The 25,401-nt window shown below is 46.7% G+C and overlaps 2 protein-coding genes and 1 pseudogene across 3 annotated transcripts in view; 2 read left to right on the forward strand and 1 right to left on the reverse strand.

Annotated features, from left to right (window-relative positions):
- Positions 1–213: 213 nt before the first annotated feature.
- On the forward strand, positions 214–11,120 carry Prkag3 (protein kinase AMP-activated non-catalytic subunit gamma 3). 2 transcript variants are annotated; one of them, XM_013065534.3, is made up of 14 exons: positions 214–320; positions 855–894; positions 1,330–1,485; positions 1,813–2,219; positions 3,353–3,434; positions 3,582–3,640; positions 3,756–3,801; positions 3,985–4,039; positions 4,234–4,360; positions 4,508–4,673; positions 6,206–6,243; positions 6,405–6,551; positions 6,873–7,094; positions 7,586–11,120. In XM_013065534.3, the coding sequence occupies exons 3-13, from the start codon at positions 1,332–1,334 to the stop codon at positions 6,987–6,989; spliced, it is 1,398 nt and encodes a 465-aa protein (XP_012920988.2). In that variant the 5' UTR covers positions 214–320; positions 855–894; positions 1,330–1,331; the 3' UTR covers positions 6,990–7,094; positions 7,586–11,120. The 2 variants fall into 2 exon arrangements, with proteins under 2 accessions (XP_012920988.2, XP_087062171.1); XM_087206045.1 differs by lacking the exon at positions 855–894 and having other exon boundaries at positions 224–320.
- A 3,859-nt stretch (positions 11,121–14,979) lies between these two features.
- Positions 14,980–25,401, reverse strand: part of Cyp27a1 (cytochrome P450 family 27 subfamily A member 1) — a 58,664-nt gene continuing 48,242 nt past the window's right edge. Inside the window, exons 2-9 of the mRNA XM_004864569.4 lie at positions 20,522–20,712; positions 17,882–18,081; positions 17,560–17,757; positions 17,239–17,411; positions 16,064–16,230; positions 15,790–15,871; positions 15,493–15,705; positions 14,980–15,337 (exon numbers count right to left, since the gene is read on the reverse strand). Coding sequence (XP_004864626.1) covers positions 15,218–15,337; positions 15,493–15,705; positions 15,790–15,871; positions 16,064–16,230; positions 17,239–17,411; positions 17,560–17,757; positions 17,882–18,081; positions 20,522–20,712 — 1,344 coding nt within the window. The 3' untranslated portion in view covers positions 14,980–15,217. The remainder of the gene's footprint in view (positions 15,338–15,492; positions 15,706–15,789; positions 15,872–16,063; positions 16,231–17,238; positions 17,412–17,559; positions 17,758–17,881; positions 18,082–20,521; positions 20,713–25,401) is intronic.
- Positions 20,841–25,401, forward strand: part of LOC110345727 (exocyst complex component 6-like) — a 30,085-nt pseudogene continuing 25,524 nt past the window's right edge.

Raw genomic sequence — 25,401 nt, forward strand, 5'->3', positions numbered from 1 at the left:
CGCACCCAAGGCCCCTGCCGCCTCCCCACAGCAGGGCTCTTCTAACGTCCTCAGAGACCCCAAATAGATGAGGCCCTGGCACCAGCTTTCCCAGGTGCTCCCCTTCCTTGCCCAGCCCGCCCCCAGGCTGCAGGGCAGGAACAGCTGCGCGGGTGGACCCCTCCTCCAGTCCAGCTGCCTGATACCCAATCAGAGAGAAACCGACCCGGCCAGGCTGAGCGCCAGGGGCAGGCCCAGAATAGTGCTACCCAGCGCCTGTGGCGCACTCGCCTGCGTGGGCTGAGGCTGGCCTCGAGGAGCCGGAACTGGAGCGCGCTCGGGTACAGGGGTCCCAGGGGGCAGGTGCGGGGCAGCTGGAGCTTGGAGCGCAGCGTGTGAATGTGTGTGTGCATGTGTAAATGCGTGTCTGCTGGTGTGTTTGTATTTTCTGTGTGTGAGCACGAGAGCCCGTTGTAATCTGTTTGAGTGGCTGGATATGTGTGTATATGTGGCTGTGTGTTTTGTTTTAGGTTTTTTTGTTGCTGTTGTTTGGGACCAGGGATCGAACTCGGGACTTTGCACTCACAAGGCAGGCGGCAGAACCACTGAGCTAAATCCCCGGCCCCAAAATGAAACACAAATCTCTCTTTTTTTTCTTTTGGTACCGGGGATCAAACTTGGGACCTTGCGCTGGTGAGGCAGGCAGCAGAACCACTGAGCTAAATCCCCGGCCCCTGGGTGTGTGTTTCTGTGCTTGTGTGTGACTCATACACATATGTGCCTGCATGTATGTGCATGTGTGTGTGCAGTGACACGTATAGGACCTGGGGGCTTGGAGAGGTCTTCCCCACCCTTCAGACATTCCTTCCCTGTAGACCCCCGTCTTGGAGCAGCCTTGGGGGACCTGAACAGCAGGTAGGTAAAATGCTTCTTCTCTCACTTCCTTTGCCGCCTTCCTTTCTGGAAACTCCAACTCCCAACCGCTAGCTGGGCTTTTATCAGGAGCGGTCCTTTTCCTTCCTCTGCTTCATTGTTTCTTTTCCCCCTCTCCCCATTCTGTGTCCCTCAGCTCCTCTCTTTTCCGAAGACCTGGACCCCAGTACTAACTTTACAACTTCCTAGCTGTGTGGTTTGTGACAAACTGCTTAACCTCTCCAAATTTCTGGTCCCTCACTAGTAAAATAGGAATGATAACAGTGCTTCCCTTATAACACAGCTGTGAGTATAGAATGAGAAATATGTTGGAGAAAAAACTCTTTGGAAGTCTACAAATATAATTATTAATAATGTATTAACTGATCTCATTGCATGACCTCCTGTTAACCAAGTAGGCCTCATTCCCCCTTCCAGAGATGAGCTTTCTAGAGCAAGGTGACAGCCTCTTGTGGTCATCACCAGCCGTAAGCACCAGCTCAGAAAGAATCTGTGGGAAACCTGGGACCAAAAAACCATCGAGGACGAAGCAGGAGGCTGCAGAGCAACGGGAGCCACAAGGTCCGGGGGAAGGTAAGGCCAAGGCCATTTTTGAGGAGGTGGGAGCTGGGGCATGGGCTCTGTTTTGGATCCCTCCATATGCAGAGTTGCATCCAGCCCTCATCTGGGGGCCTCTGCCTCCCCATATGGGAGAGAGCAGCTATTTTGCAGATCCAGGGGCTTAGTGTAGTCACCACGGAAAGATGGGAAGAGCTGCTGTCACATATGACTCTGATCCTTGGCTTCTGCCCTGTTCAGCATCCACGCTTCTCCAGGCTCCTGTGGGGTCACTGAGATAGCACATTTGAATGTGTTTTGGAAGATGAAGTTACTGTCCTCCCCTCCTTTTCCCCCCAACAGGTGCCCGGACCAGGCCAGCTGCTGAGTCCACTGGGCTAGAGGCCACATTCCCCAAGGCCACACCCTTGGCCCAAGCTGTTCCCTTGGCTGGAGCAGGGACCCCACTCACAGGGTGGGACCTCCTCCCTGCTGACTGTGCAGCCTCTGCCGTGGGCTCCAGCACAGATGAGTTGGAGCTCCCCATGGAGTTTCCAGCCCCAGAAGCCTGGGACTGTGAGCTCAAAGATCTGGAGGAAGACAGACCGGCCCTGAGCCCATCCCCACAGGCCCCTTTACTCAGCCTCAGCTGGGACGATGAGTTGCGGAAGCCAGGGGCGCAGGTCTACATGCACTTCATGCAGGAGCACAGCTGCTATGATGCCATGGCGACCAGCTCCAAGCTGGTCGTCTTCGACACCACGCTAGAGGTGAGGCCCTAGCTCCACCCTCCTGAACCCAGCCTCCATTCTAACAGTGCTGCAGCCACCACTCATTTCCAGGATGCTTGCCAATCCATGTCCCTCTGCTGGAGCCCTTCAAAGGTTCCTTCTTAGCACCATGGAGACCAATGGGGAGAGGGCATGCTCTGTGAGAATGCTCTAATTGTCATCACTGCTCTGCCACTTAGTATCTCTAAAACATTGAGTAGGTCACTTTGCCTCCATCATCTCTAAAATGGGGACCAGAATGGTTGCTTTCCCCTGACTGTTTCAGAGGAATCTCAGGACAAGCCACCACAAAGTAGGAGAGCTTTATAAACTGTGAGATATGTGTAAGACACTGCAGAGCCACTCAGGACAGAGTAGGGAACTCTGGGTACTAACAGAAAAATAGGATGAGCTGTGGTATCTGCTCTTCCATTAGGCTAAACTACCAAATGCCTGTACTTTTATTCTTGTCATTGTTTCAGTTTAGCAGATGGTGTATGTCTGCCTGAAGCATGGTGTGTGTGTGTGTGTGTGTGTGTGTGTGTGTATGTATTATCTACAGTGTACAATTTAGTTCTACTAGTTCAAGAATAAGTATATTTATTTCGATAGTTTGATATTAATTCTAATGTTTTTTAGAAAAATACAAAGAGCATGTATAGGTAGTATTGCTTAGAATATTGCTCAAAATGAGTCAATATAAAATTAATATAGAGAAAAAACTATGTAACTATGCAAATACTATATAAATAATTACATCTCTAGTTTTTAGATTGACAAACATTGTACTATGGTTATGCACATGACTTCCAGGTGGAAATGCTGAGTTAGTTTCTCACACACAGATGTGTCTGGAGAGGGTCCCTCAGTGCCTCTGGTCACAAGCAGCTTTTTGCTGTGGCCAATGTGTATCTGCACAGTGGCAAATGTGCCCAGTAGTGATTGTGTCCACTGTGTGCCATGACATGGTGAGGACAGGCAGGCTCGTGCCCAGGAGGACCTGGGAGAAAGTCCCCATGGAAGGACCCTCATGAGGACACGGAGAGGCAGGACTGTGCCCACTGAGGGGCACGACAGAGGAGGAGGAGAGCCTCCTGGAACTGACCCCCCAACTGTTCTTTCCTGCCTTTCAGATCAAGAAGGCCTTCTTTGCCCTGGTGGCCAATGGCGTTCGGGCAGCCCCTCTATGGGACAGCAGGAAGCAGAGTTTTGTAGGTAAGGAGAGGCTGGGAGGGCAGGGATGGTGGGAGTGGCAAGGGGAGACGTCATATGGTCAAGGACAGTGGCATGGCAAGGGCCTTAGCCTGCCTACACCCCAGGGCTATCAGCCAGACTTCTCCCTGTGCCTTGTCTACCCCTCAGGGATGCTCACCATCACAGACTTCATCCTGGTGCTGCACCGATACTACAGATCTCCTCTGGTGAGGAGCAGGCTGAGGCTCCCAGTGGGCCAGGGTGGCACAGAGGGAAGTCTTCAGGGAGCCTGGTGCCTGTGGGGCCCAAGTCTGACTTCCAGGGTCTTGTTGATGCTTCTAGGTCCAGATCTATGAGATTGAACAACATACGATAGAGACCTGGAGGGGTGAGTTGGGAGAGGAGCTGTGGGGTTGAGGGAGGTACCCAGGGTGTGAGGCTGAGAGTGGACTGTGGGGAGTTCCTGGGGGTGCAAGGCAATAGGGGGCCTTACTTGCTCATAGGAAGGGAAGCAGCTGGGCTGTAGAGTGTGGTGGCTGCAGCTCCCTTGGCTTGACTGCTTTTTCTGCAGAGATCTACCTTCAAGGCTGCTTCAAGCCTCTGGTCTCCATCTCTCCCAATGACAGGTAAGCATCCCCACCTACCCACCTGGCCCCCTTCTTGCTCGGTCTCCTTCCCCCATCCCACTCAGCCTTGAACCCCCTTCCTCATCCTGGGATGCAGATAGACAGGCAGAGCTGGTTCCTGTCCTATTTAGGAGGCAGGGATGGAGGATGTTTCTCCCCAGGCTGCCCCAGGCTCACTGCTTTCACCTCCCCAGCCTGTTCGAAGCCGTGTACTCCCTCATCAAGAACCGGATCCATCGCCTGCCGGTCCTGGACCCGGTGTCAGGCACGGTGCTTTACATCCTCACACACAAGCGGCTGCTCAAATTCCTGCACATCTTTGTGAGCGCTGGCCCAGTGGGGAGGAGAAAGGGGGAGTCAAGGGGAGGCCACAGAGGAGCCAATCTTCAAGCCTCGGGGAGGGAGGAGCTGGGAGCCCTCTGCAGGCTACTTGAGCTCTGGTCACCACCCTGTCCCCGCCCCAACTAGGGGGCGCTGCTGCCCCGGCCCTCCTTCCTCTACCGCACTATCCAAGATTTGGGCATCGGCACATTCCGAGATTTGGCTGTGGTGCTGGAGACGGCGCCTGTCCTGACCGCACTGGACGTCTTTGTGGACCGGCGAGTGTCAGCGCTGCCTGTAGTCAATGAATCTGGTACCAGGACCAGGGCGAGAAGCTCTGGCCAGGGTCAGGGGAGGAGGGCATGGTGGGGAGAACATGGGAGAGATGGGCTGAGGATGGGCAGGAGTCTATGTGGCATCAACTTGGAGACCCAGGGTGGAGGGGGTTAGAAGTCTCTGCCTTCTCTGAACCTTGGACCAAGTTCTCTGTGCCTCAGTTTCCTCATATGTAAAATGGGAATCTTAAGAACATCCATCCTGACTACATTGGAGGATTTACAACATTAAAAGCAAAAACTTGAGTGTGTGAGAGGAAACAGCTGGAGAGCAGGTTTTTTGTTTAGTTCAGCCCAGCCAGACCTCAATTTCCTGTTCTGGAAAGGGTCAGAGGGACTGCAAGAAAGTTTTTTTGGTTGGACTATGGGTGTAAAATATTACAAAATTAAATTCACCATAATAAGCTCAGTATGAAAAAGTGCTTTGGATTTATTTATTAATTTGGTACTGGGGATCAAACTCAGGACCTTGTGCTTGCAAGGCAGGCGGCAGCACCACTGAGCTAAATCCACGGCCCATGGATTTATTTTTATTTTATTCTTGTGCTACTGAAGACTAAACTCAGGCAGCACTGAACTAATATCCCCAGCACTTTATTTTTATTTTTAAATTTTGAGACAGGGTCTTGCGAAGTTGCCTAGGTTAACCTCGTACATACAATCTTGCCTCAGCCTGGATTTATTTTTTATTATAAAATGTTAAATGAGTAAAAGTGATTGAAAAAAATTATATAATGTACCCCATATATCTGTTGCCTGGATTAACCACTGTTAACATATCACCATAATTAGTTCATCTTTATTTGTTTCTGTTTTTGTTTTTCTTTTTTATTATTTTCCTTTCTTTTTTTTGTTCATCTTTATTTCTGATGAAATTTAAGTTACTTAACCACATCGGTCAGTATCTCTTAAAATAAATGTAATTTTCTACATTACCTAACAAAATATGAATAATGTATTAATGCTGTCCAATATTCTCACTTCTCCATTTCCCCAAGAATATCTTTTTTTTACAATTGATTTGTTCAAAGTTGGATCCAGTTAAAGTCCTTCATCCCTTAAGTCTCTTTAAGCCTAGAACTGTTCCCTTCCCCCTTCATTTCCATGACACACATGAGTAGAAGAGCTCGCAGAATATGGCACTTCCACACTTGTCCATTTGCTTCCTACACGTGCGCTTTACCTTGTTCCCCTGTTCCTGATTCCTGTAAACCAGAAATGAGATCTAAAGGCTTAATGAGCTGCGACTAAACTTGAGGCTAGAATAGTAGATAGATGATGCCATTTTCTCATATAGCATCTCATTAATAGGCACAAGGTCAGGCTGTCTCCCTTGCTGTGATGCTGAGCTGATCTGTGGTTCAGGTAGGGGCAGCCTGATGCCTCATTACAAAGCCAGCAGCCTAGAGGATGTCAAGTTCATTTCAAAAACCTGCCTCAGGCCCTTTGCACAGCACCCTGGTTCTGATGTGGGCTTCTTTCCCTGTCTTTCTCCTCCCTCCCCCTGCAGGTCAGGTTGTGGGCCTCTATTCCCGATTTGATGTGATTGTAAGTGTCTGTGGGGACTTGGGGTGCTGCAGGGAGGCTGCAGTATGAGGAAGGATGGCGAGTATCTGTGGATGCACTTTATAGTGTGTAGAGAGTCCCATGTGGGGGGCTGGAGCCTGAGCAAGGGGTGACTCAGAGCTCTCCTTCTCTCCCTGCCCCAGCATCTGGCTGCCCAGCAAACCTACAACCAACTAGACATGACTGTGGGAGAAGCTCTGAGGCAGAGGACACTGTGTCTGGAGGGTGTCCTTTCCTGCCAGCCCCATGAGACCCTGGGGGAAGTCATTGACAGGATTGCTCGGGAGCAGGTACCTTGTGCCCCTCCATACATGTCCCCAACACAGATGGCCCCATTCTTCTACACACAACTCCAGCTGTCCCCGATCTTCAGGCACCTGGCCTGCCCTCCCATTTCGTGACCAACTCTTGGCAGCCACATTGGTATGCACCAGGACCTGTCCATTGGGCCCTCGTGCCAAGGGCCACAGCCGGCTGAGTGCTCAGAGCCATCGCCAGCTCACTCCCTGGAGACACCCTCTCGTTCCTCTGTTCCTTGGATCATTGGCCTTGATGCCAAAGCTGCCATGGCCCCGAGGCTCTGCCCCTTACCGAACTCTCTGGACCCACAGGTGCACCGGCTGGTGTTAGTGGATGAAACCCAGAATCTCCTGGGCGTGGTCTCCCTTTCGGACATCCTTCAGGCTCTGGTGCTCAGCCCTGCTGGCATCGATGCCCTCAGTGCCTGAGAATACCCAAGTCCTCATTCCAGGGCACCTCCACACCTGGAAGTCGATGAAGGGAGCTGGGGGACTCAGCTTTCTTCTTCCCTCACCCCTGTTTACCTGGTTCAGGTAGGCTCAGCCCCAGGCCATTGGATCAACCCCTCCATCCTTCTGGGTCCCAGATCTCACAATGGGGCACTCCAAGGATGGCAGTGGTCCTGCTCATAGCTGATTAGCCCCATGAAAACTGCAAAGGCCACCACCTTGTCCCATTCCCAGCTGAGGTCACAGAGGCCTCCTAGGAGGAGTAGACAGAGACAGGGCTAAAGGCTCTCTGGGACGATTTAGCTGCTCTCTCACCATTCCATTACCAAAGGCTGGGAATTGCATAGAAGGAGGCAAGCCAATAAACCTTTGTTGAATGAAATTTACATCTTCAGTAAGATCTAAGACTTAAATGGGGGAGCCTCCACCTAGTGTATGATCTCAGATATTTGCTAGGGGTTTGCAGAAGGATGAGGCACGGAGTCCACCAAATTGGCACTGAATGATGATTTGCTCATTGGGAAGACGACTCTCCCTCCCTCTTTGGTCACCCTCTTCCCTTCTCTTCCTCACAGGCTTCTCCAGCCCTCCCCAATCATCCTTGTCCAGCCTGTACTCCCAGAAGCCCTCGGGCATGCCCAGTTCACCATGGGGACAATGGCATTAAGGACAGTGGCTGAGTCAAGCCTGGAGACGCCTGACCCAGAAGCACTGGGATTACCCTGGGGCCACCCATGCTCAGAACTCACTCGCATCAACCTTCCCCCAACCTGGGTGGAGAGTGGTCACTAGGGTGCAGTGACCCTGAAGCCCATGGGTAAAGTCATGGGCTCTAGATGGCTCTGCTTCTGGTCTATGTTCAGCTCATCCCCTATTCCTGGGAGTCCCAGCTGTTCCTTCCCCAGGGCAACCACTGTAGTGGCACTGTCTTCCTGCTGTCCTGGAATGGTCATTTCAGGGATGCTGGGGGTAACTGTGGAGCAGCAGTTATTTCTAGAGTTGCCTATTGGACCCGGATTCTCTCTCCATCATTGTCCAGAAAACGTTTTCCTTACTCTCGCCAGTGAACAGTGTTCTTTGTTCCCAGTGACTACGGCCTTGTACTCAGATCCTCTAGAATGAGAGGTTGACAAAACAAAAATGAAAAGAATAAGCCATGAACTTGGATTTGACATCGCTCAAAATGCTAGACATTCAACCTAAACTTGTGGAAGATCCCTGTGCTTTCAGAATTCAAACACAAGGAGGAAAACCCGCAACTGGCAGAACAGCAAGTGGCTTTTCTTTGGCACATAGAACATTATTCTGCTGATTTTTAAAATCTTTTATTTATAATGAAACCATAAAGAAAATATTTATTAACCAATTACTTATATAGTACATAAAACCCAGTTTATGAACTCCAATCTGCAAAAACATAACTTTATTTTTCTAACACTGAATGAAATTTTTATTATGAACTCCATCTTACCAGGTGGTAGAGATTAACCTCAGTCCATCTAGGGTCCCTTCCTCATCTTTACCTGGGGCTGTGGGGTGGGGGTTTAAGCAATGTAAAGCTCTGCTCCTCAGTCATCAGCATCCGTCCATGCCGGCACGTATTCTCACCTGGTCATCGTCAGTTGGTCACTGGTATGCGTGGTCACTACCATGTGCCCCTCACTTCCAGAGCCTCTTTGGTCCTGCTTGTGCTTGGGGCATGCACTTCATTCTGGCTCCCGGTCCTGTACCCCTCTGGGCTTCAGAAAGCTCCATCAGGCTGTTCCAATGGGCAGCATATTCTACTCTGTACTGTAATGTTTTCCCAGACTTTACCCAGGAACATGGGGCCCAGGACTCTCCTGCCCTTGACATCTCCAAACCTACAGGGGGGATTTGTCATGCATACACCCACCCTTCATGCTTGGCTCCCTTCACAGGGGCCAGAAGTGTTTCTTTGTCATCCCCCCCGCCCCCCAGCCTGTGAAATCTGTACCAGTGGGGACGAAGGGCCCTTTGTTCTTGGGCCCTGATATAGTCTTCCAAGTCTGCTATGTGTCCTGAACTCTTGCCACTCAACTTGAGGATCAGGCTTTTGAGCTTCCAAAGCCAAGACTCCGCTTCTGCTCTGTCACTCTCCCCCATGGCAATGGGCACTGCAAGTCCAGCTGTCCAGTGTGGGTAGGTTACTATTTCTAAAATGTGATCCTGACCCCATTACCTCCCTAAGCTTCAGAGTCAGACACTTGTGCTGGACTATCAGACAGTACATGAAGGTATTTTCTCACCAGCCACTTTGCCAAAATCCCAGGGTCAGTGCTGGCCCTACCCTGTCCTACCCAGGAAGGTGCCAGTTTTGGGGCTCAATAGGAGGATGAGATGGGGATGATCACTGGGCCTGGGCCAAGGGAGGATCTCTCAAGCGTTCTAAAGGAGCCTGACACAGGCTGGCTCCAATGCGGGCTGGCTGTGGGCAAGCATCACAGGTCAGTCCTTTGACTATATGCCTCTGGGAAGAGACCTGCAGCCCTAACAGCAAGGCTAAGGACAGCATGTGGGTCTCCTTGTACCTCCTGAGAGCACATGCGTCTCTGCGTGTCTGTGCTCAGTGTCCCAAGGATCCAGCAGAGGGACCAGCCCTCCCCACCTCAGACCCCTCCTCCCATCAACCCCAACTCCAGCTTCTGGCCCAGCCCTGCAACCTTCATGGATGCCAGACAAGAACCTTAGAGTTGTCACCAGGGCTGTGACTGCTTCCAGCCTAGCTCAGAATAAAAAGTGTGCTTTTGTGCAGATTGCCTTGCTGTCCCCTCCTTCCCACATATGAACCTGGGGCTGGGCTGCCCCCAGCTCCTCCTCAGCCCCCAAAGGCTCCCTGAGTTTCTGTGACCTCCAGCCTGGACTCCTGAGGCCTCCTTTGCCTTCCTAAGAGAGCTTCACAACCCTCAGTGCTTCTTCACTCCGGATGTGCTCCAGGATCACCAAGGAAGTCTTGTAAAAAATGCAGAGCCCAAGGCTCATTCCTAGACATGCTCTTTTCCTGATTTTGGGGTGGATTCTGGGGAACTGTGCTTATTTTCTATAAAAACTGGAGATTTACGATTACTGAGACAGGATGAGCATGTGGCTGTGCCGGGACATAAGGATGGGTGGCTCATTCTCACAGTAAAATAATTTGTCACATGATTGGGTCTATCTATTATTTAATTATGTCTAAAGTCTACAGGAAGCACTGACTAAAAGGATTGGCATAATATGGAAGACATGATTTATTAGCATCCTCAAAACTCTTCTCCCAAGCACCCTTCAGTATAGAAGTATTCATTACAAAGTTATGTATGTCCATTCCATGATGAAAGCAAAGTTTGCACTTGACATACATATTAAAACTGGAATCAGGAATAATAACCTGGAAATAAACCATTACCAAGCTAACAAGCATTCAGAATTAAAACATCTGTAGGGCAGGAGGGCATAGACAGCCAGGAAACACTGGCATCTTGTCTATTTTTATTAATAAGAGTGCTGCCTACTTGTTTAAGAAGACAGGCTGTTTTCTTAAAAACATACTCAATTATATTAATCCTAATTTGACTAACAAAGTCCAATTAGCTGGACTGGGAATAGCAATTAAAAGTGTATCTGCTATGCTGGATCAATATCCACCTTTCTGCAGTTATCCTACACCTGCTCTTGTTCCTGCCTTATAGAGGAAGGTCAGGATTTGCCATCAGGGAGCCTCACTGGAATGTGCCTTTGCTGTGATTCTTGCGGACCTTGAAACTCTCAAACCCCAGAAGTATGCCCAATCACTGGCCACAGATAGGCTTTGTGTCAGCCTCAAACAGGGCTTCTGCTTATCACGGGACGGAATCCATCCATGACATCTCATCCATCCTGGAGCTCTTAGGTGTGTTTGACCAAATCACTGTCAAAGAAAGTAAGCTTTTCACTTACAGTAAAGAAGTCCTATCCAGGCATTGTGATGGCATATCCACAGGCAAGGTTTTCAACTCCCAAGGTAAATAAAAGAACTTGAAGCACATTTGTGGTAGATGTATTTTTCTGCAGATATATTGTCTATCAAAAAAAAACTTTTTTGAAAGAAGAGAAAGACTCTTGGTGGCAGTGATGTATTGTTTGGCAGGAGAGTCTCTGATTGTCTTCCTCCACTGCCATGTCTGTGGGGTTTCTGGTAGCAGCCTCTGTGGCCAAGGTTTCAGTTTTGTGTCATTAACTCCTCATCTCTTCTATCTTGTGTTCTGCACTTGCTATAGCTGGGATCTGGAAGGCCCCCAGAGGCCCATGTGTTAAAGGTAGTTCTCGGCTTGTCACTACTGGGAAGGTGGTGCCTAGGGAGAGGTCTGTTGGTCATTGGGGGCATGTCCCTGAGGGAGAGCATGGGATCTTGCCCCTTCCTCTCTCTTTTTTTTTTTTTTCCTGTTACCAGGGATTGAACTCAAGACTGAGCTCGCCAGGCAGGCACAGTGCCACTGAGCTACACCCCCAGCTTCTTTTTCTCTTTTACTTCCAGGCCACCATAATATGAACAGCTTTGCTGGAACTATGTGATTCCACCATAACATCCTGCCTTGTCACAGGCCCCAAAGAAATGGGTCCAATCAATCATGGACTGAAACTTCCAAAACCTGTGAGCCAAAATAAACCTTTCCTCCTTACAAGGTGATTATCTCAGGTATTTTGTTACAGAACAGGAAAGCTGACAAACACAGCACAGTTGACAAAACTATTCAAGAGAGCCTCTGAAGCTGAGCCTACCCCCATTGAACTATGAGGAAATATCACCTGGTCTTTAATGAATCCTCCAAGGACTCCATTCATTTACCAGTCTGCTTAGCTCTTATTTTCCTCTGCATTTTAAAAATTTCCAGTTTGAGGCTGAATTTAGGCCCTAGAGATGTCCAAGTAGACACCAGGCTGCCTCAAAAGTTCCTGTGGAACCTCTGGGGTGTTGGTGAGACTCTTCCGGAGGTACTGATCACATAAGAAGCTATTTCTAAAATAATCTTATGAAGATGATTTTTTTTTTTTTTAGACAGGGTCTCATGTAGTTCAGGCTGGCCTTGAACTCACTATGTACCCAAGCTGGCCTCAAACTTGTGGCAATCCTCCTGCCTCAGTCTCCTGAGTGCTGGGATTACATGACTGCACCACCACCCCCAGCTGAAAATGATGTAGATGAAGATGATGAAAATGTAAATTTTTTAAAAATCAAGACACAGTTCACATACATTAAAATTTATCCTTTCAATGTATATGGTTTGGTGGTGCATGTGTAGTATATTCACAAAGTTGTGCAACCATCACCAGTATCTAATTCATCACCCCCAAAGAAATTCTGTATCCTTCAATGGTCATTTCCTATTTTCCCTTCCTATTCCCAGCCCTTGGCAACTACCAATCTATTTTCTGCCTCTGTAGATTTGCCTGTTCTCGAAATTCCATGGAATCATACCATAGGTGATCTTGTGTTTGGTTTCTTTTACTTGGCATGTTTTCAAGATTTATCTATAATGTTGCATGAGTTAGTATTTTATTTTATTTATTTATTTTCTTTTTTGAGACAGGGTCTCCCTTTGTAGTTCAGGCTGCCTCTCAACTCACTATGTAGCCCAAGCTGGCCTTGAACTCACAATGATCCTCCTGCCTCAGCCTCCTGGGTGCTGAGATTACAGGTGTGTGCCACCACACCCTGCTAGTATTTTATTTTTTATGGCTGAATAATATTTGATTTGTATGGATATACACAATCTTCATGGAGTTTTTGTAAATATAGACTTGTTTCCTTCTTAAAATATTTTAATTGAAAAAATATATATTTCAATGTGCTTTGATATTTATACACATTGTGGAATGCCTATATCAAGCTATTTGACATAAGCATCATCATACAAGCTTACCGTGAGAGTGTGTGTGTGTGTGTCTGTGTGTGTGTGTATAAAGAACACTTAAAAACTAGTTCCTTGGCTGTTTAAAGTATACACTATACTGTTATTAACTATAGCTATCACGATGTATGATTCATTTCCTGAGGTCATTCTTCCTGTCTGAGATTTTATGTCCTTTGACAGACATTTTCCAAATCCTTTCTACACCTAACCCAGACTTTGATAAGCACCGCTTTATTCCATGTCTATGAATTTGGCTTTTACAGATGCCTTCTATAAGATCCACAGCTATCGATCATGTGGTATTTTCCTTTCTGTGCCTAACTTATTTTTTTTTCACTGCCTAACTTATTCTGATTAACATAATGTTCTCCAGCTGGGCGTGGTGGCACACGCCTGTAACCTCAGTTCTCGGGAGGCTGAGGCAGGAGGATCACTGCAAATTTGAGGCCAGCCTGGGCTACATAGTGCATTCAAGACCAGCCTGAAATACATAGCAAACCCCTGTCTCAAAAAAATAAAACCTGACTAGTATTCCATTGTGCATATATAGCACACTTTCCTTGTCTGTTCATCCTTGGAGGGACACTTAGGTTGTTGATTCCATGCCTTGGCTGCTGTGAATAGATTATAATGAACATGGAATGAAAATGTCTCTTTGACATACTGATTTCAAATAGCTTTACATATGTACCCAGTAGTGGAATTGTGGGATCATATGCTGGCTCTGTTTTTAAGTTTTTGAGGAAATTTCATGCTGTTCTCCACAATGGCTGTGGCTTCATGGATTTTCATGGGCGATTCTCCTATAAATTCATTGGGCTGCAGATCGTGAGCACTGGCGCTCTTGCCCAGATGCTACAAAACTCTTATCCCAACTCACATCACACAGATGGCCCCATCCAAGCCCTGGCAGTGGGGGACTCAAGTTGCTTCAGCAGCTGGGCCCTGCTGGTTTGAAGAATTCGGCACATTAGGGAAGGCAGAAATCCCCTCTGGTTGCCTTTGTGACATAGATCCTGGCACCGCTTCCAGCCCCCATCCTCTGCATTTACAAGGACCTCTCACAGATGAGCCCACTACCATGTGGGTTAGAGGGCCAGGCTCTTATAATGGGAAATTCCTGCTGAACCTCTCTAGGTTTGCTTCTCGACGTACAGGATGTGTCCTCCATCCTCCCCCTCCCTTCCTCCTATTCTAGTCTCTTCCCACTCAACGAACTTCTATTTAACATCGCCTAGATGCTAGACAGAGGGGGGGATCCAAAGAGAAAGACACTGGATTTGTGCCCTCCAGGGGATCCACAGTTGGCCAGGGAGACCCTGAATCTACAGGAAGGAGAAAGTGAGGGAGCAAGGAGTTTCTTTCTGCTGCCAGGGCAGGTGGGAGTCACTCACAGAAGTCTGAGTCCACTCAGGAGCACCAAGAGGCAAGGAGGGCCATATATCTTTTTTTTAAACTGAGGTGATGCACAGTAGCTCTACAGTTGTAGTGGTAGCTTCTTGACTCTCCTGATTGTGCCCAACAGGGTCCTTCAGCGTGTCAGTGCCTACAAGAGGCCGCTCCATCCTGGCCCAGAGCTCCTCCAACAAATGTTGTAGAAACTCAGCATTTTCTCTCAAAAGAAGGTGATTTATATTTCATTATTTTTGAAAGGGAGTCTTGCTGTGTTGCCCAGGATGGGCTCAAGTGATCCTCCTGACTCACACTCCTAAGTACCTGGGACTACAGGCATATGCCACTGCACCTGCACGGTGGCTTCTGTTATCTAAAATGGAAGCAACACTGGCAGTGCCACTCTTGGGTGCCACACTGCTGCTACCTCAGTAAGGCCTCTGGGTGAGTTTTGGGGAAGAGTGTGACATTCTCAGGTTCTAAGGAGAAAGGCACCAGGACCTCTCACTCTTTCTAGGTGCTTAATAAAGGGTGTTTCCCAAACACAGAAAAGGGTTCAGATGCAGGTGGTCAAAAAGAATAACAGGGCTGGGGATTTAGTTCAGTGGTGCCACACCTGCCTTGCAAGCACAAGGTCCTGAGTTCCATCCCCGATACCAAAAAGAAAAAGAACAAAGACCCCCGTAATTAGTAGAAGATCTTTTACTTTGTGTCATACCCAAGAATAGTAAGGTGATAGGAGCGGCTTTATCTGCTGTTAAAATGATAGAAATGGCAAAAGCTCAGGTGCTGTGAGAAGAGCACTGAGTTCCTCCAGCCTACCCAGTCTTCCCTCCCTCCTCATCTGAGCCACGTCTATGGCCAGCAACTGCCAAGCCAGGGCTGGGGACTCTGGGACAAGCGCCAGGGAAGCAGGGGCCCAGCTCAGTGCTGCCTCTGCAGGAAACGCAGGCCCACCTTCTTATTGGGAACCAGGACGATGCGGGCCACAGCCTCCAGCTCCTTTGTCTCGGGGGCCAGGACCACCTCATAGTGTTGCATCAGCTGGCGGGGACAAAGCACAGAGGAGCGAGTGGGGGCTTTTTCTCCAGGCACTCTCCCCCTCTTCACACTGCTGCCCTGAACCTCCCTTCTTCTCCTTTCCACCAACCCCTTCACCCCTCCCTGACCTACAGCCTCTTGCACTCCTCCCCACTCACCCTTGTCAGCACCAGCTGCATCTCCAACTCCGCAATCCTGCGGCCCAGGCAGCTCCGGACCCCATAGCCGAAGGGCACAGAGCCAAATGGATGTTGGACCCCAGGAGTATCAACCTTGCTCTTCCTCAGCCAGCGCTGAGGCTGGAAGCTTTCAGGATCAGGAAAGATGCTGGGGTCCCGGGACACCACATAGTGGCAAAACACAAACTGGGTCTACAGAGCAAGAACAGCATCATGAATCCATTGGTGTAGGCCTGTGGGCCCTGCTGGGCATTCAGGCTCTCCGGCCTCACTCACATTCTTAGGAAAGACACAGCCACCAACTTCAACTTCCTTCTCCATGACGATCCGTGAGTTTGAGGGTATCACAGGGTAGAGGCTGCATGGTAAAAGAAAGTTTAGGGTCTGCCTCCAGAGCCAAGAGGGGGCAGAGTCTCACTCGTTCTCCCTTATGTCCTTGGCGCCCCTGCCCCTTGCCCATCACCCTTGTCCCTCTCTGAAGCCCACCAGCAGCTCTACCTCCTGTTCCTGTCCCACACATAGACCCTATGCTCTGGGAATCACATCCTACCGCAGGGTCTCCTTAATTACGGCTTTGAGCAGGGGCATGTGGGCAAAGTCCTTGTGTTGGGGCACCTGCCCCAGGGGTACCACATCCACCACTTGTTTGTGCAAGGCTTCCTGGATCTCTGGGTTCTTTGAAAGGTGGTACAGGGCCCACGTCAGCGTGTTGGATGTCTAGGAGGGAGAACGGGAGATAAAGTGAAGTGAGATTTCTAGGAGAAGAGGCCAGCTAGGTGGTGGGAAGGTACATGAGTGGGTGCATGCAAAATTAGAGTCTTAATTAGTCACAAGTATAGCAGGAAAAGGGATGAGGGTTATGGTGACATTCATGCTAAACATGAACCTCCACCAGGATGAAGACAGAGGAGATGGTAACAAGGAGAAGCCCCACATGATAAAAGGGCTGGAAAAGGGTCCCCTAGAGACAGAGGTGTTCATGGGAAAGCTTCCAACTCTCCACTTACATTGCATTAAAGGAAGTTGGAATTAGGGGCCGGAGATTTAGCTCAGTGGTTCCGCCGCCTGCCTTGCAAGCGCAAGGACCTGAGTTCAAGGACCCGAGTTCGATCCCCGGTACCAAAAACAAACAAACAAACAAATACCACAGAAAGACTATTTCTGCATATTTTAGGGCCGGGGATTTAGCTCAGTGGTTTCGCCGCCTGCTACGCAAGCGCAAAGACCTGAGTTCGATCCCCAGTACAAAAAAAAAAAAGAAGAAGAAGAAAAGAAAGTTGGAATTGATATGAATGAAACTCCCCAGATATGCGAGAGCAAGGGGCCCAGCAGGTGATGGTGGGATCCTCTTTACAGTAAAGGACCAGCCCTAGCAGGGTCGCAGTGGCATAACCTGTAATCCTAGTATTCTGGGAGCCTGGAGCAGGAAGATTGTAAATTCGAGCCTAGCCTGGACAACTTAGTGACTTAGAAGACCCTGTTTCAAAATAATGAAAATTAAAAAGACTGAGGATGTAGCTCAGTGGGAAGGCCCTGGGTTCAATCCTCAGTATGCTGGCTTCAGCTGGGCTGAACGACTATTTTCCGTTTAGCACTGCATCCAGGTTATAGAAAGAAATGAAGCTATATGGAGGGATGAAGGTCAGGCTCAGGCGGGGGATCACAGAGAATTGGTTCAAACAGGAACTGGAAGCCCTTGGTCTCCTTGCTGGCCTGCTCACACACCGTGTCCACACCAGCCAAAAGCAGCTCAGGCAGGCTACCCATGGCCTCATGAGGACTGAGCAGCCCTCTAGTCAGCAGAAAGTGCAGGTAGCCGGATATCTGGACCCCATCTGGTCCTGCTGCCTGTAGTTGGGCCTCCATCTCCTTGAGTTTCTGATCAATCAACTTTTTCCCTGCAGGGGCAATGGAGAACAGGGGAGGATGAGATCATGCTGCTCTGGCAGCTGCTGGCATGAGGGAGAAAGTCCTGAGACATATTAAGAGAGGCACAGGCCAGGGAGCCAGACCCAGCTTCTTCCCTGCCCCTCCAGGACTCCTCACCAAAGAGGAAGATGGTATCCCAGCCATCCAGGTATCGCTTCCAGTAGGGTAGCAGGGAACGGGTCCACTTAGGGAGGAAAGTGACATAGACTGAGTTCTGGAACATAACCCCGACAGATCTGATGAAGTTCACAGTGTCCTCAGGGATGAAGGGTTCCAGGCATCCAATCCGCTTCTCAAACAAGATGTAGCAAATAGCTAGAAAATGCAGAAGCCATCACAGGAGGCAGTCAGAGGACACAGAATCCAGGGAGCACTAGGAAGGGGAGCATAGCCTACCCCAACCCATTCCTGCTCCCAGCCCCTCTCCCAGCAAAGGTACCTTCCAAGGCGAAGTGGTAGAAGAAGTGAGCCATGTCTGCCACCTGATCACCCGAGGCACTCTCTGCCCGAATTTGGTCCAGTCGAACAATGAAGTCATCAATCACCTCATTTAAAGCATCCGTGTAGAGCGCAGCCTCAGCTGGCTTCAGCATCCGCTGATTCAGAGCCTGGCGCAACTGGTACCACTGGTGTCCTTCCCTGTGGAACATGGAGGGGAAGCACAAACATAAGCTTTAATCAAGCTCGTCCCATCCTGAGGCTCCATAGAGTTGAGGAAAATCTCATTTTCCCAGCATTTAGAATTATACAATCACCAGGTTTTAAATAATAGAATCTCAGAACTATAAAGGCTCAGAACCTCACAACAGCACAGTGGAAGTGAGTAAAGTGGGCATCTAGAATCAAATCACAGGCCTGATGATCACTAGCTGAGTGACCTTAGGCAGGTAGCTTAATTCCAGTGTGACTCAGTTTCCCCATGTGTAAACTGGGCATAATAGGAATGCCTATCTTAGTAAGGTTGTTCAGGTTATTAGGATGCATAGATCAGTGCCTGGCATACGGTGAATTCTTAATAAATATAGACTATAAGTATCTTAGAATTATACAATTCCAGAATCTTCCACATGTGAAATGAGAGGAAGCTCTGGTGTTCCACTTTAGGGCGGACTTTGGGTTCTGCAGGTTCTGAGTCTTCGTGTTCTGCTTGGATCAGTGGGTCAAGGGGACAGAGAGGCTTAGGCCACCCTTAGGCAAGGGTGCTCAGAGGGATGGGAACATGCTTCCCATGGAGGCTAGTGTTGGAGGCTGCCCCCCAAACCTGTTACCTTTCCTAAGCAAGCTGGGTACACATCTACTTTTTATTATTATTATTATTTGGGGGGGGGGGTACCAGGGATTGAACTCAGGACATTTGAGAGGCAGGCTCAGTGCCACTGAGTTAAATCCCCAGCCCCACATCTACTTTTTAAAATCTAGTTGTTGGGCCGGGATTTAGCTCAGTGGTTCTGGCACCTGCCTTGCTAGTGCAAGGACCTGAGTTCAATCCCCGGTACCAAAAAAAAAAAAAAAAAAAAAAGGTAAAATCTAGTTGTAAGGCAGTAGATGCAATGTGGTTCAATTTTAAGAAGAGAGGAAATCTTGCATGTACATCTGCATGTTTCTAGGTGAAGTAGGAAAGAATACACATCATATTGTCAGCACTGGTACCTTAGGAGGGTGGCATGGGAGTGCATTGAAATTTTTATGATAAATATTACTACTGAATTTTAATGAAGTTTTAAAAAGAAAAAACAATTTTTACTTTAAAAAGTAAATTTATTTAAACAAAACTCCACAGCCAGGAGCTTATTGTGTCAGGGAAGGCTATAAAAAGATTAACTAAAAGTTTTGCTGAAGAAGAAATGAAAATCAAAATAGACTTGTTTATCATCACTTAAGGGCATATGTACTGTTCCAAGAGTAAAACTCCCAGCCACAGCTGGAATCAGATTTACAGAGCTTAAATGCAAGCATTTCTGGAGTTGTTAAGCCATTTCTTGGGAAAACAATGCTCATAAAGTGAGATTTCCAAAATATACGTATTAAAATAAAACAAGAAGAGCAAAAGTGTTTTGATTTTTGTTTGTTTTGTTTTATTTTATTTTGTTTTGTTTTTAGACAGGTTCTAACTGTACAGTCCAGGCTGGCTTCAAATTCACAGTCTTCCTGCCTCAGCCTCCCAAAGCACTGGGATTGCAAGCATGTACCACCATGACCAGCTGCAAAATAGCTCTTAAATGCCTAAGGGATATATTTAGGAAATTGGCTTTAGAGTAAATAAAAATATATAAGTAGATCACAGAGGAATCTATGTAATATTCAGCTCCCATTCTAAATCTGAACTGCTAAATTAGAGGTGGCCTGGCCTGATGAAAACATGAAATCTAAACTTTGCCTTCAGGGTCAGATATCAAGTTAAAGAGATTTTATTATTTTATTTTATTTTGTATTTTTGGTACCAGGGATCAAACTCAGGACCTCGTACTTGCGAGGCAGGTGGCAGAACCACTGAGCTAAATCCCTGGCCCTAAAGAGATTTTAAACAACAGACATTTCTGTATCCTGTTCCTAGAACTTTAAATATGGGCAGTGGAGTTGTTTTAGTTTTGAAACTAGAAAAAACATGCAACGGGAGGATGAATATATGGACATGAAAGACACCTGAAAACATCCTTTGGCTAGTTCATTTTCCCTAAGTGTCCAGGTCATAAGTTCTTGAGTTCTGGATCTGGAGAAATCTACTGCACCTCTACTGCACCGCTGGCTACTTGTGTCACCTCTGGCGTGTAACATAAAACCTTTCTGGACCTCAGTTTCTTTATCCAATAATGCTATCCACTTATGGGCTTGTTGTGAGCATTCATTTGTCCAAAGTGAATCATTTACTTAGACAGGTAAATGTATTAGTGGAAAAGCCAATGAATGGTCCCTGCATCTCAGCCCACCCCATGGACTGCTTTGTAAGGCTGAATATTGGGCTCAGAGGATACAGGGAGACTCCACTCTGCCCATTACCCTACTGGCTGTCCTGTTCCTACTCTCTGTAGACCCAGTCCTCTGGGGCCCTCTGTTCCAGTCCCTTCAGGCCCCTGCTCACGTGGTGAAGGGCCCATATGCCAGGCTCTGATGATCTCGGTGCTCCTTCCATTGCTCCATACTGTCTCGAACAGGGTACTTTTCCTCCTGCCGCATCACTTGCTCCAAGAGTGGGGCACTGGCCAGGTTCACTAGGAGCGTAGAGCCCAGGGAGGATGTCCATATTGGACCATACTTGGCCTTGGTCAGCACCTGTGGGGATTCAACCAAAGCTGAATAACTGGGGCCCAGCTGGGCAGGCATTTCTGGGAGAGGGGCTGGGATAAGGGTGGAGATCTGATGGCTACACCAGAGCAAGTCGGCTGGGCAAGAAGTCCACCATGTGGGAGGTAGGCACTGGTATGGCCAGTGGTTCTAGAGGCAGAATACTGAAAAAATGGCCACACAAGGGGCAAGAATATTGAGAAGCATGAGCATCTGGTGGAACTAAGGTCCTTGCAGGATACAGGGGAGAATGGGATATTTGGAGGCGGAGACTGGAACCCAGCATATTAGGGAAACAGCCCTTTAGCGCTCACAGTTTCTTATCATTTAAATCTACTGCAGCTTGTAGCTTCACAGAGATGAAGATAAATGTGTAATAAGCAGAAAAATGAAACATGATGAGAAATTTTTTTTAAAAAAGACAGATGACAAAGGCAAAGTCCAAATATGAACTAAGCCATGTGGTACATATTAAAAAAGAAAAAGAAAAAGAAAGAAAGAAAGAGAGAGAGAGAGAGAAAGAAAGAAAGAAAGAAAGAAAGAAAGAAAGAAAGAAAGAAAGAAAGAAAGAAAGAAAGAAAGAAAGAAAGAAAGAAAGAAAGAAAGTGTTGGTTGGGTAATGTAATTCTCAGACATTTTCCCTTAAGGGCTGAGGATGCAATAGTAAAGTGCTTGCCTGGCATGCACAAGGTCCTGGATTCGATCTCCAGCACTGAAAAAAAATTTATCTTAGAATTTCTTGAGCACTTGGCAACTGATATTCATTATATCTATGAAACTGACAGTTGAAAATGTGAGACAAAATAAATACATTTTATTATTGGGAGGGCAAAACTTCAAAAGAATCCACAGATCTGAAAGAAAATTTACTGGTCACCCCCACACTGAAAGATAATAAAACACGGTGGTTTCTCAGGTACTCCTCTTTCATAATTGTTACTGAAGAGATTTTGAGAGGATCACGGTCTGCTCCAGTGCAAAAATTAGGCCGAAAGTCTTCTGTAAAAAGACATTAAAGTTACAGAAGAGATCTATTGTTCAGATTACAAAAGAAAACATCACCCCATTTAGAGGCCAGAAAAACACCAGTCATACTGGATCTCACTAGTGGCCTTAAAAATTGGATTCTCAGCTGGGTTGGTGGTGCATACCAGTAACCCCAGCACTCGGGAGGCTGAGGCAAGAGAATTGCCAGGAGTCTGAGGCCAGCCTAGGCTACATAGTGAGTTCAAGGCCAGCCTGAGCTAAATGGCAAGACCCTCTCTCTCTCTCTCTCAAAAAAAAAGGATTCCCTCGAGTCCAGTGCAACACAATTGGTCCCAATAGATCACCTCATCGCCCAGAATCCACCCTGACTGATTCTGCCTGTTCATTGGAAGAAAATTTCCACAAATCCCCAACACTTCTACCTTTGTAGAGAAATACTGGATGAAGACATAAGGAACCACTAGTATGATTTCCTACAGGAGGTAGGGAGTCAGTGGTGGGAATAAAACTTCTCAATTTTTTTCCCTTAAATTCTTTTATTGGTACATTTTAGGTATACAATACATTTACATTTATCATTGGGTGCTTGTACTTTTACATGATGTATCTTGGTTCTTATTTTTTCCCCATTTCCTGTCCTCCCTTCACCCCTCTACCCTTCCCTATTTACAAAGACTTTGTTTCCATTTTTTCTTTTCTCATAATTTTTCCTTTCCCTTCTTTCCTTTCTCCTAACCCTCCCACTTCCCCCTACCCCTTTGGACCTTTTCTTCCTATTTCACATTATCAATTATTCATTTTAATCATTATTTACACTTTCAGTTTCTCACACTAGAGAAACTATTCAGTATTTACACGTGTGTCACATTTATTTCACTTAAGAGTATGGCCTTAATGTGCATCCATTTAGCTATAAATGTCTCTAGTTTCTCATTTTTTATGGCTGAGTAATACTTCATTTTATTTTTTAAAAAAAACCACATCTTCTTTATCCAGTTTCCAGTTGATGGGCACTTGGGCTGTTTTCAAGCTTTAGCCATTACAAACGGTGCCACTATAAACATGGGTGCACATATATCGCTGTGGTATGATTCTTTTAAATCTTTGGGGAAGATCCCCAGCAGGGGAATAGCTGGGTCCAATGGGACTTCCAATCCTAGTTCTTTGAGGTATCTCCATACTGATTTCCACAGTGGTTCCACCAGTCTGCACTCCCACCAACAATGGAGAAGGATTCCTTTCTCCCCATACCCCACCAACATTTGTTATTGGTTGATTTCTTGCTAGCAGCCATTCTTTCTGGGTTGAGGTGGAATCTCAGTGTTGTTTTCATCTGCATCTCTCAAATGACCAGTGATGTTGAACATTTTTTCATGTTTATTTGCTGCTTTTACTTCTTTGTCTGAGAAATGTCTGTTCATTTCAGATGCCCATTTTTGAATTGGGTCTTTAAATTTGGGGGGGTCTGATTATTTTTAAGTTCTTCTTCTTCTTCTTTTTTTTTTTTGGTACCAGGGATTGAACTTGAGACCTTGCGCTTGCAAGGCAGGTGACGGAACCACTGAGCTAAGTCCCCTGCCCTTTAAGTTCTTTATATATTCTAGATAATAGTCCTTTGTTTGAGATACAGCTGCTAAAAATTTTTCCCCACATTGTAGGTTGTCTCAGCTCTGTTGGTAAACTGCTTAATATTTATCACACTATATTGTTTCGAATTTTGAAAAATGGCAATGTGTTACCTATTCAAAGTTTTAAATTTAAAAGGAAAAAAAGAAATAATGTTTCCTGGGACAATAATTCACCCATCATTGATCAGATAATTCCCAAAGGCAGGAACACCTTGATGAACCACTGAAGTTATTTATATGCTCCTTGGATTTGTAAGTGGCCCCTGGCCAGATTCATTTTCCTGTAAATGAGTTTTGTTTACTTTTTTTCTTTCTTTCTTTCTTTCTTTCTTTTTCTTTCTTTCTTTCTTTCTTTCTTTCTTTCTTTCCTTCTTCTTTTTTTCTTGGTACCAGGGATCGAACTCAGGTCCTTGCACTTGTGCAGCAGGTGGCGAAACCACTGAGCTAAATGCCCAGCCCTATCTTTTTTTTTTTTTTTTTTGAGACAGGATCTCTCACTATGTAGTTCAGGCTGGCCTTGAACTCACTGTATAGCCCAGGCTGGCCTCGAACTCACAGTGATCTTCCTGCCTCCCAAGTGCTGGGATTATAGGCATACATCACCACACCTGGCCTTGTTTACTTTTCAAATTTCCATTTTTTAAAAAATATTTTATATACAGGTCTTTTCCCCCTATTAAATCCCTTAGGAGACTTATCTCCAAAATAGACCTAATCTGTGTAAGATATCAACAATAATCACACATATTTTCATAGAGCTGACCATAAACCATATGCTGTTACAAGAACTGTACTTATATCAGCTCACTTAGCCCCCACTAGATTAGGTAAGGTAGGTTTAACACTACCACAATCTGAAGATGAGGAAACTAAGGCACAAGAAGTTGCCCAAGGTCACTTTACAGGTAAATGGCAGAGTAAGGGTTCAAATCTAGACTACCTGGGCGGATGCCACACTCTTAACCATTTACTTATAACACTGACCCCTGACTTAATAGTCATAAACCTCTCATAAACTGACTGTGTCCTTTTAACTGGAAACCAACTCAGGCCCTTTAAAATTATGTGCTATTTTAAAACCACAATAACTATGCAATGCACTAGTGTTCCCACTGTGTTTACATTCAGGGCTAGATAATTCTACGCTCTGGGAGACTGTCCTCTGCAATGCAAGATGACGCAACAGCGTCCCTAGCCTCTATCCAGTAGTAGCCTCTAAGCTGAGAAAATAAAAACTGTCTCTACACATTATATCTTAAGGAGCAGGGGTTGCTCCAGGTTGAGAAGCACCAAAACCAACCCCACCTCTTAATATATGTCCCTTAATTCTTTAATTTGAGATAAATCTTTTTAAAATAATAACTCTTTTTAAAGAAATATTTATCTGAAAGTTTGATTTCTTGTCCTTCTAAGATCCAGTAAAATTACATGCAACATTTTTATTAAAATGTCACAAGTGATTTCACTAGTGGCAAATAGCAGTTTACTTTCTTCTTTATACTGTGATTTGTTTTGCAGATTTTTCACCATGATCTTGGAATCAGAAAAAAAAATGTCATATTTTCAAAGACGAGTAATCCTATTGCTTGGGAGGCTGAGGTAGGAAGACTGTTTTGAGTTTGAGGCCAGCCTTGGCTACAGAGTGAGTTCAAGGCCAGCCTGAATTATAGAGCAAGACACTGTCTCCAAAAAAAAAAAAAAGACAAGAAAAATGACCATGCATCTGGGTACTGGCTCTTTTCCTGGAATCCAGAGTCTCTGGCTGTTAATGGGACGGTTTCTGGGACAGTTCTCCCTATATTCAAGCTGTGCTTCCTTTCTTTTTCCTTCATACTTCTCAGTTTACTTGGTGGAACTCAACAGGAATCTACTTACATGAGTTATTTTAGAAAGCCTGCAGAATACTCGCTGACAGATGTGTGCTGTGCCTGTGAGCCTCCCATTACATGGTAACCCGAGCAGTTAGAAAGCCCAGACCTTCTCAGGCAGGTCCGGTCTAAGAGCCACTTTGCAGAACAGAGGTCATCTTTCAGGATGAATGAAAGAACTAGGCCTCACCTGG

The sequence above is a fragment of the Heterocephalus glaber genome, unplaced genomic scaffold (genome assembly GCF_053883595.1).
Source record: "Heterocephalus glaber isolate CG9 unplaced genomic scaffold, H.glaber_assembly_v1.0 deba00000621, whole genome shotgun sequence".
NCBI classification, from domain to species: domain Eukaryota; kingdom Metazoa; phylum Chordata; class Mammalia; order Rodentia; family Bathyergidae; genus Heterocephalus; species Heterocephalus glaber.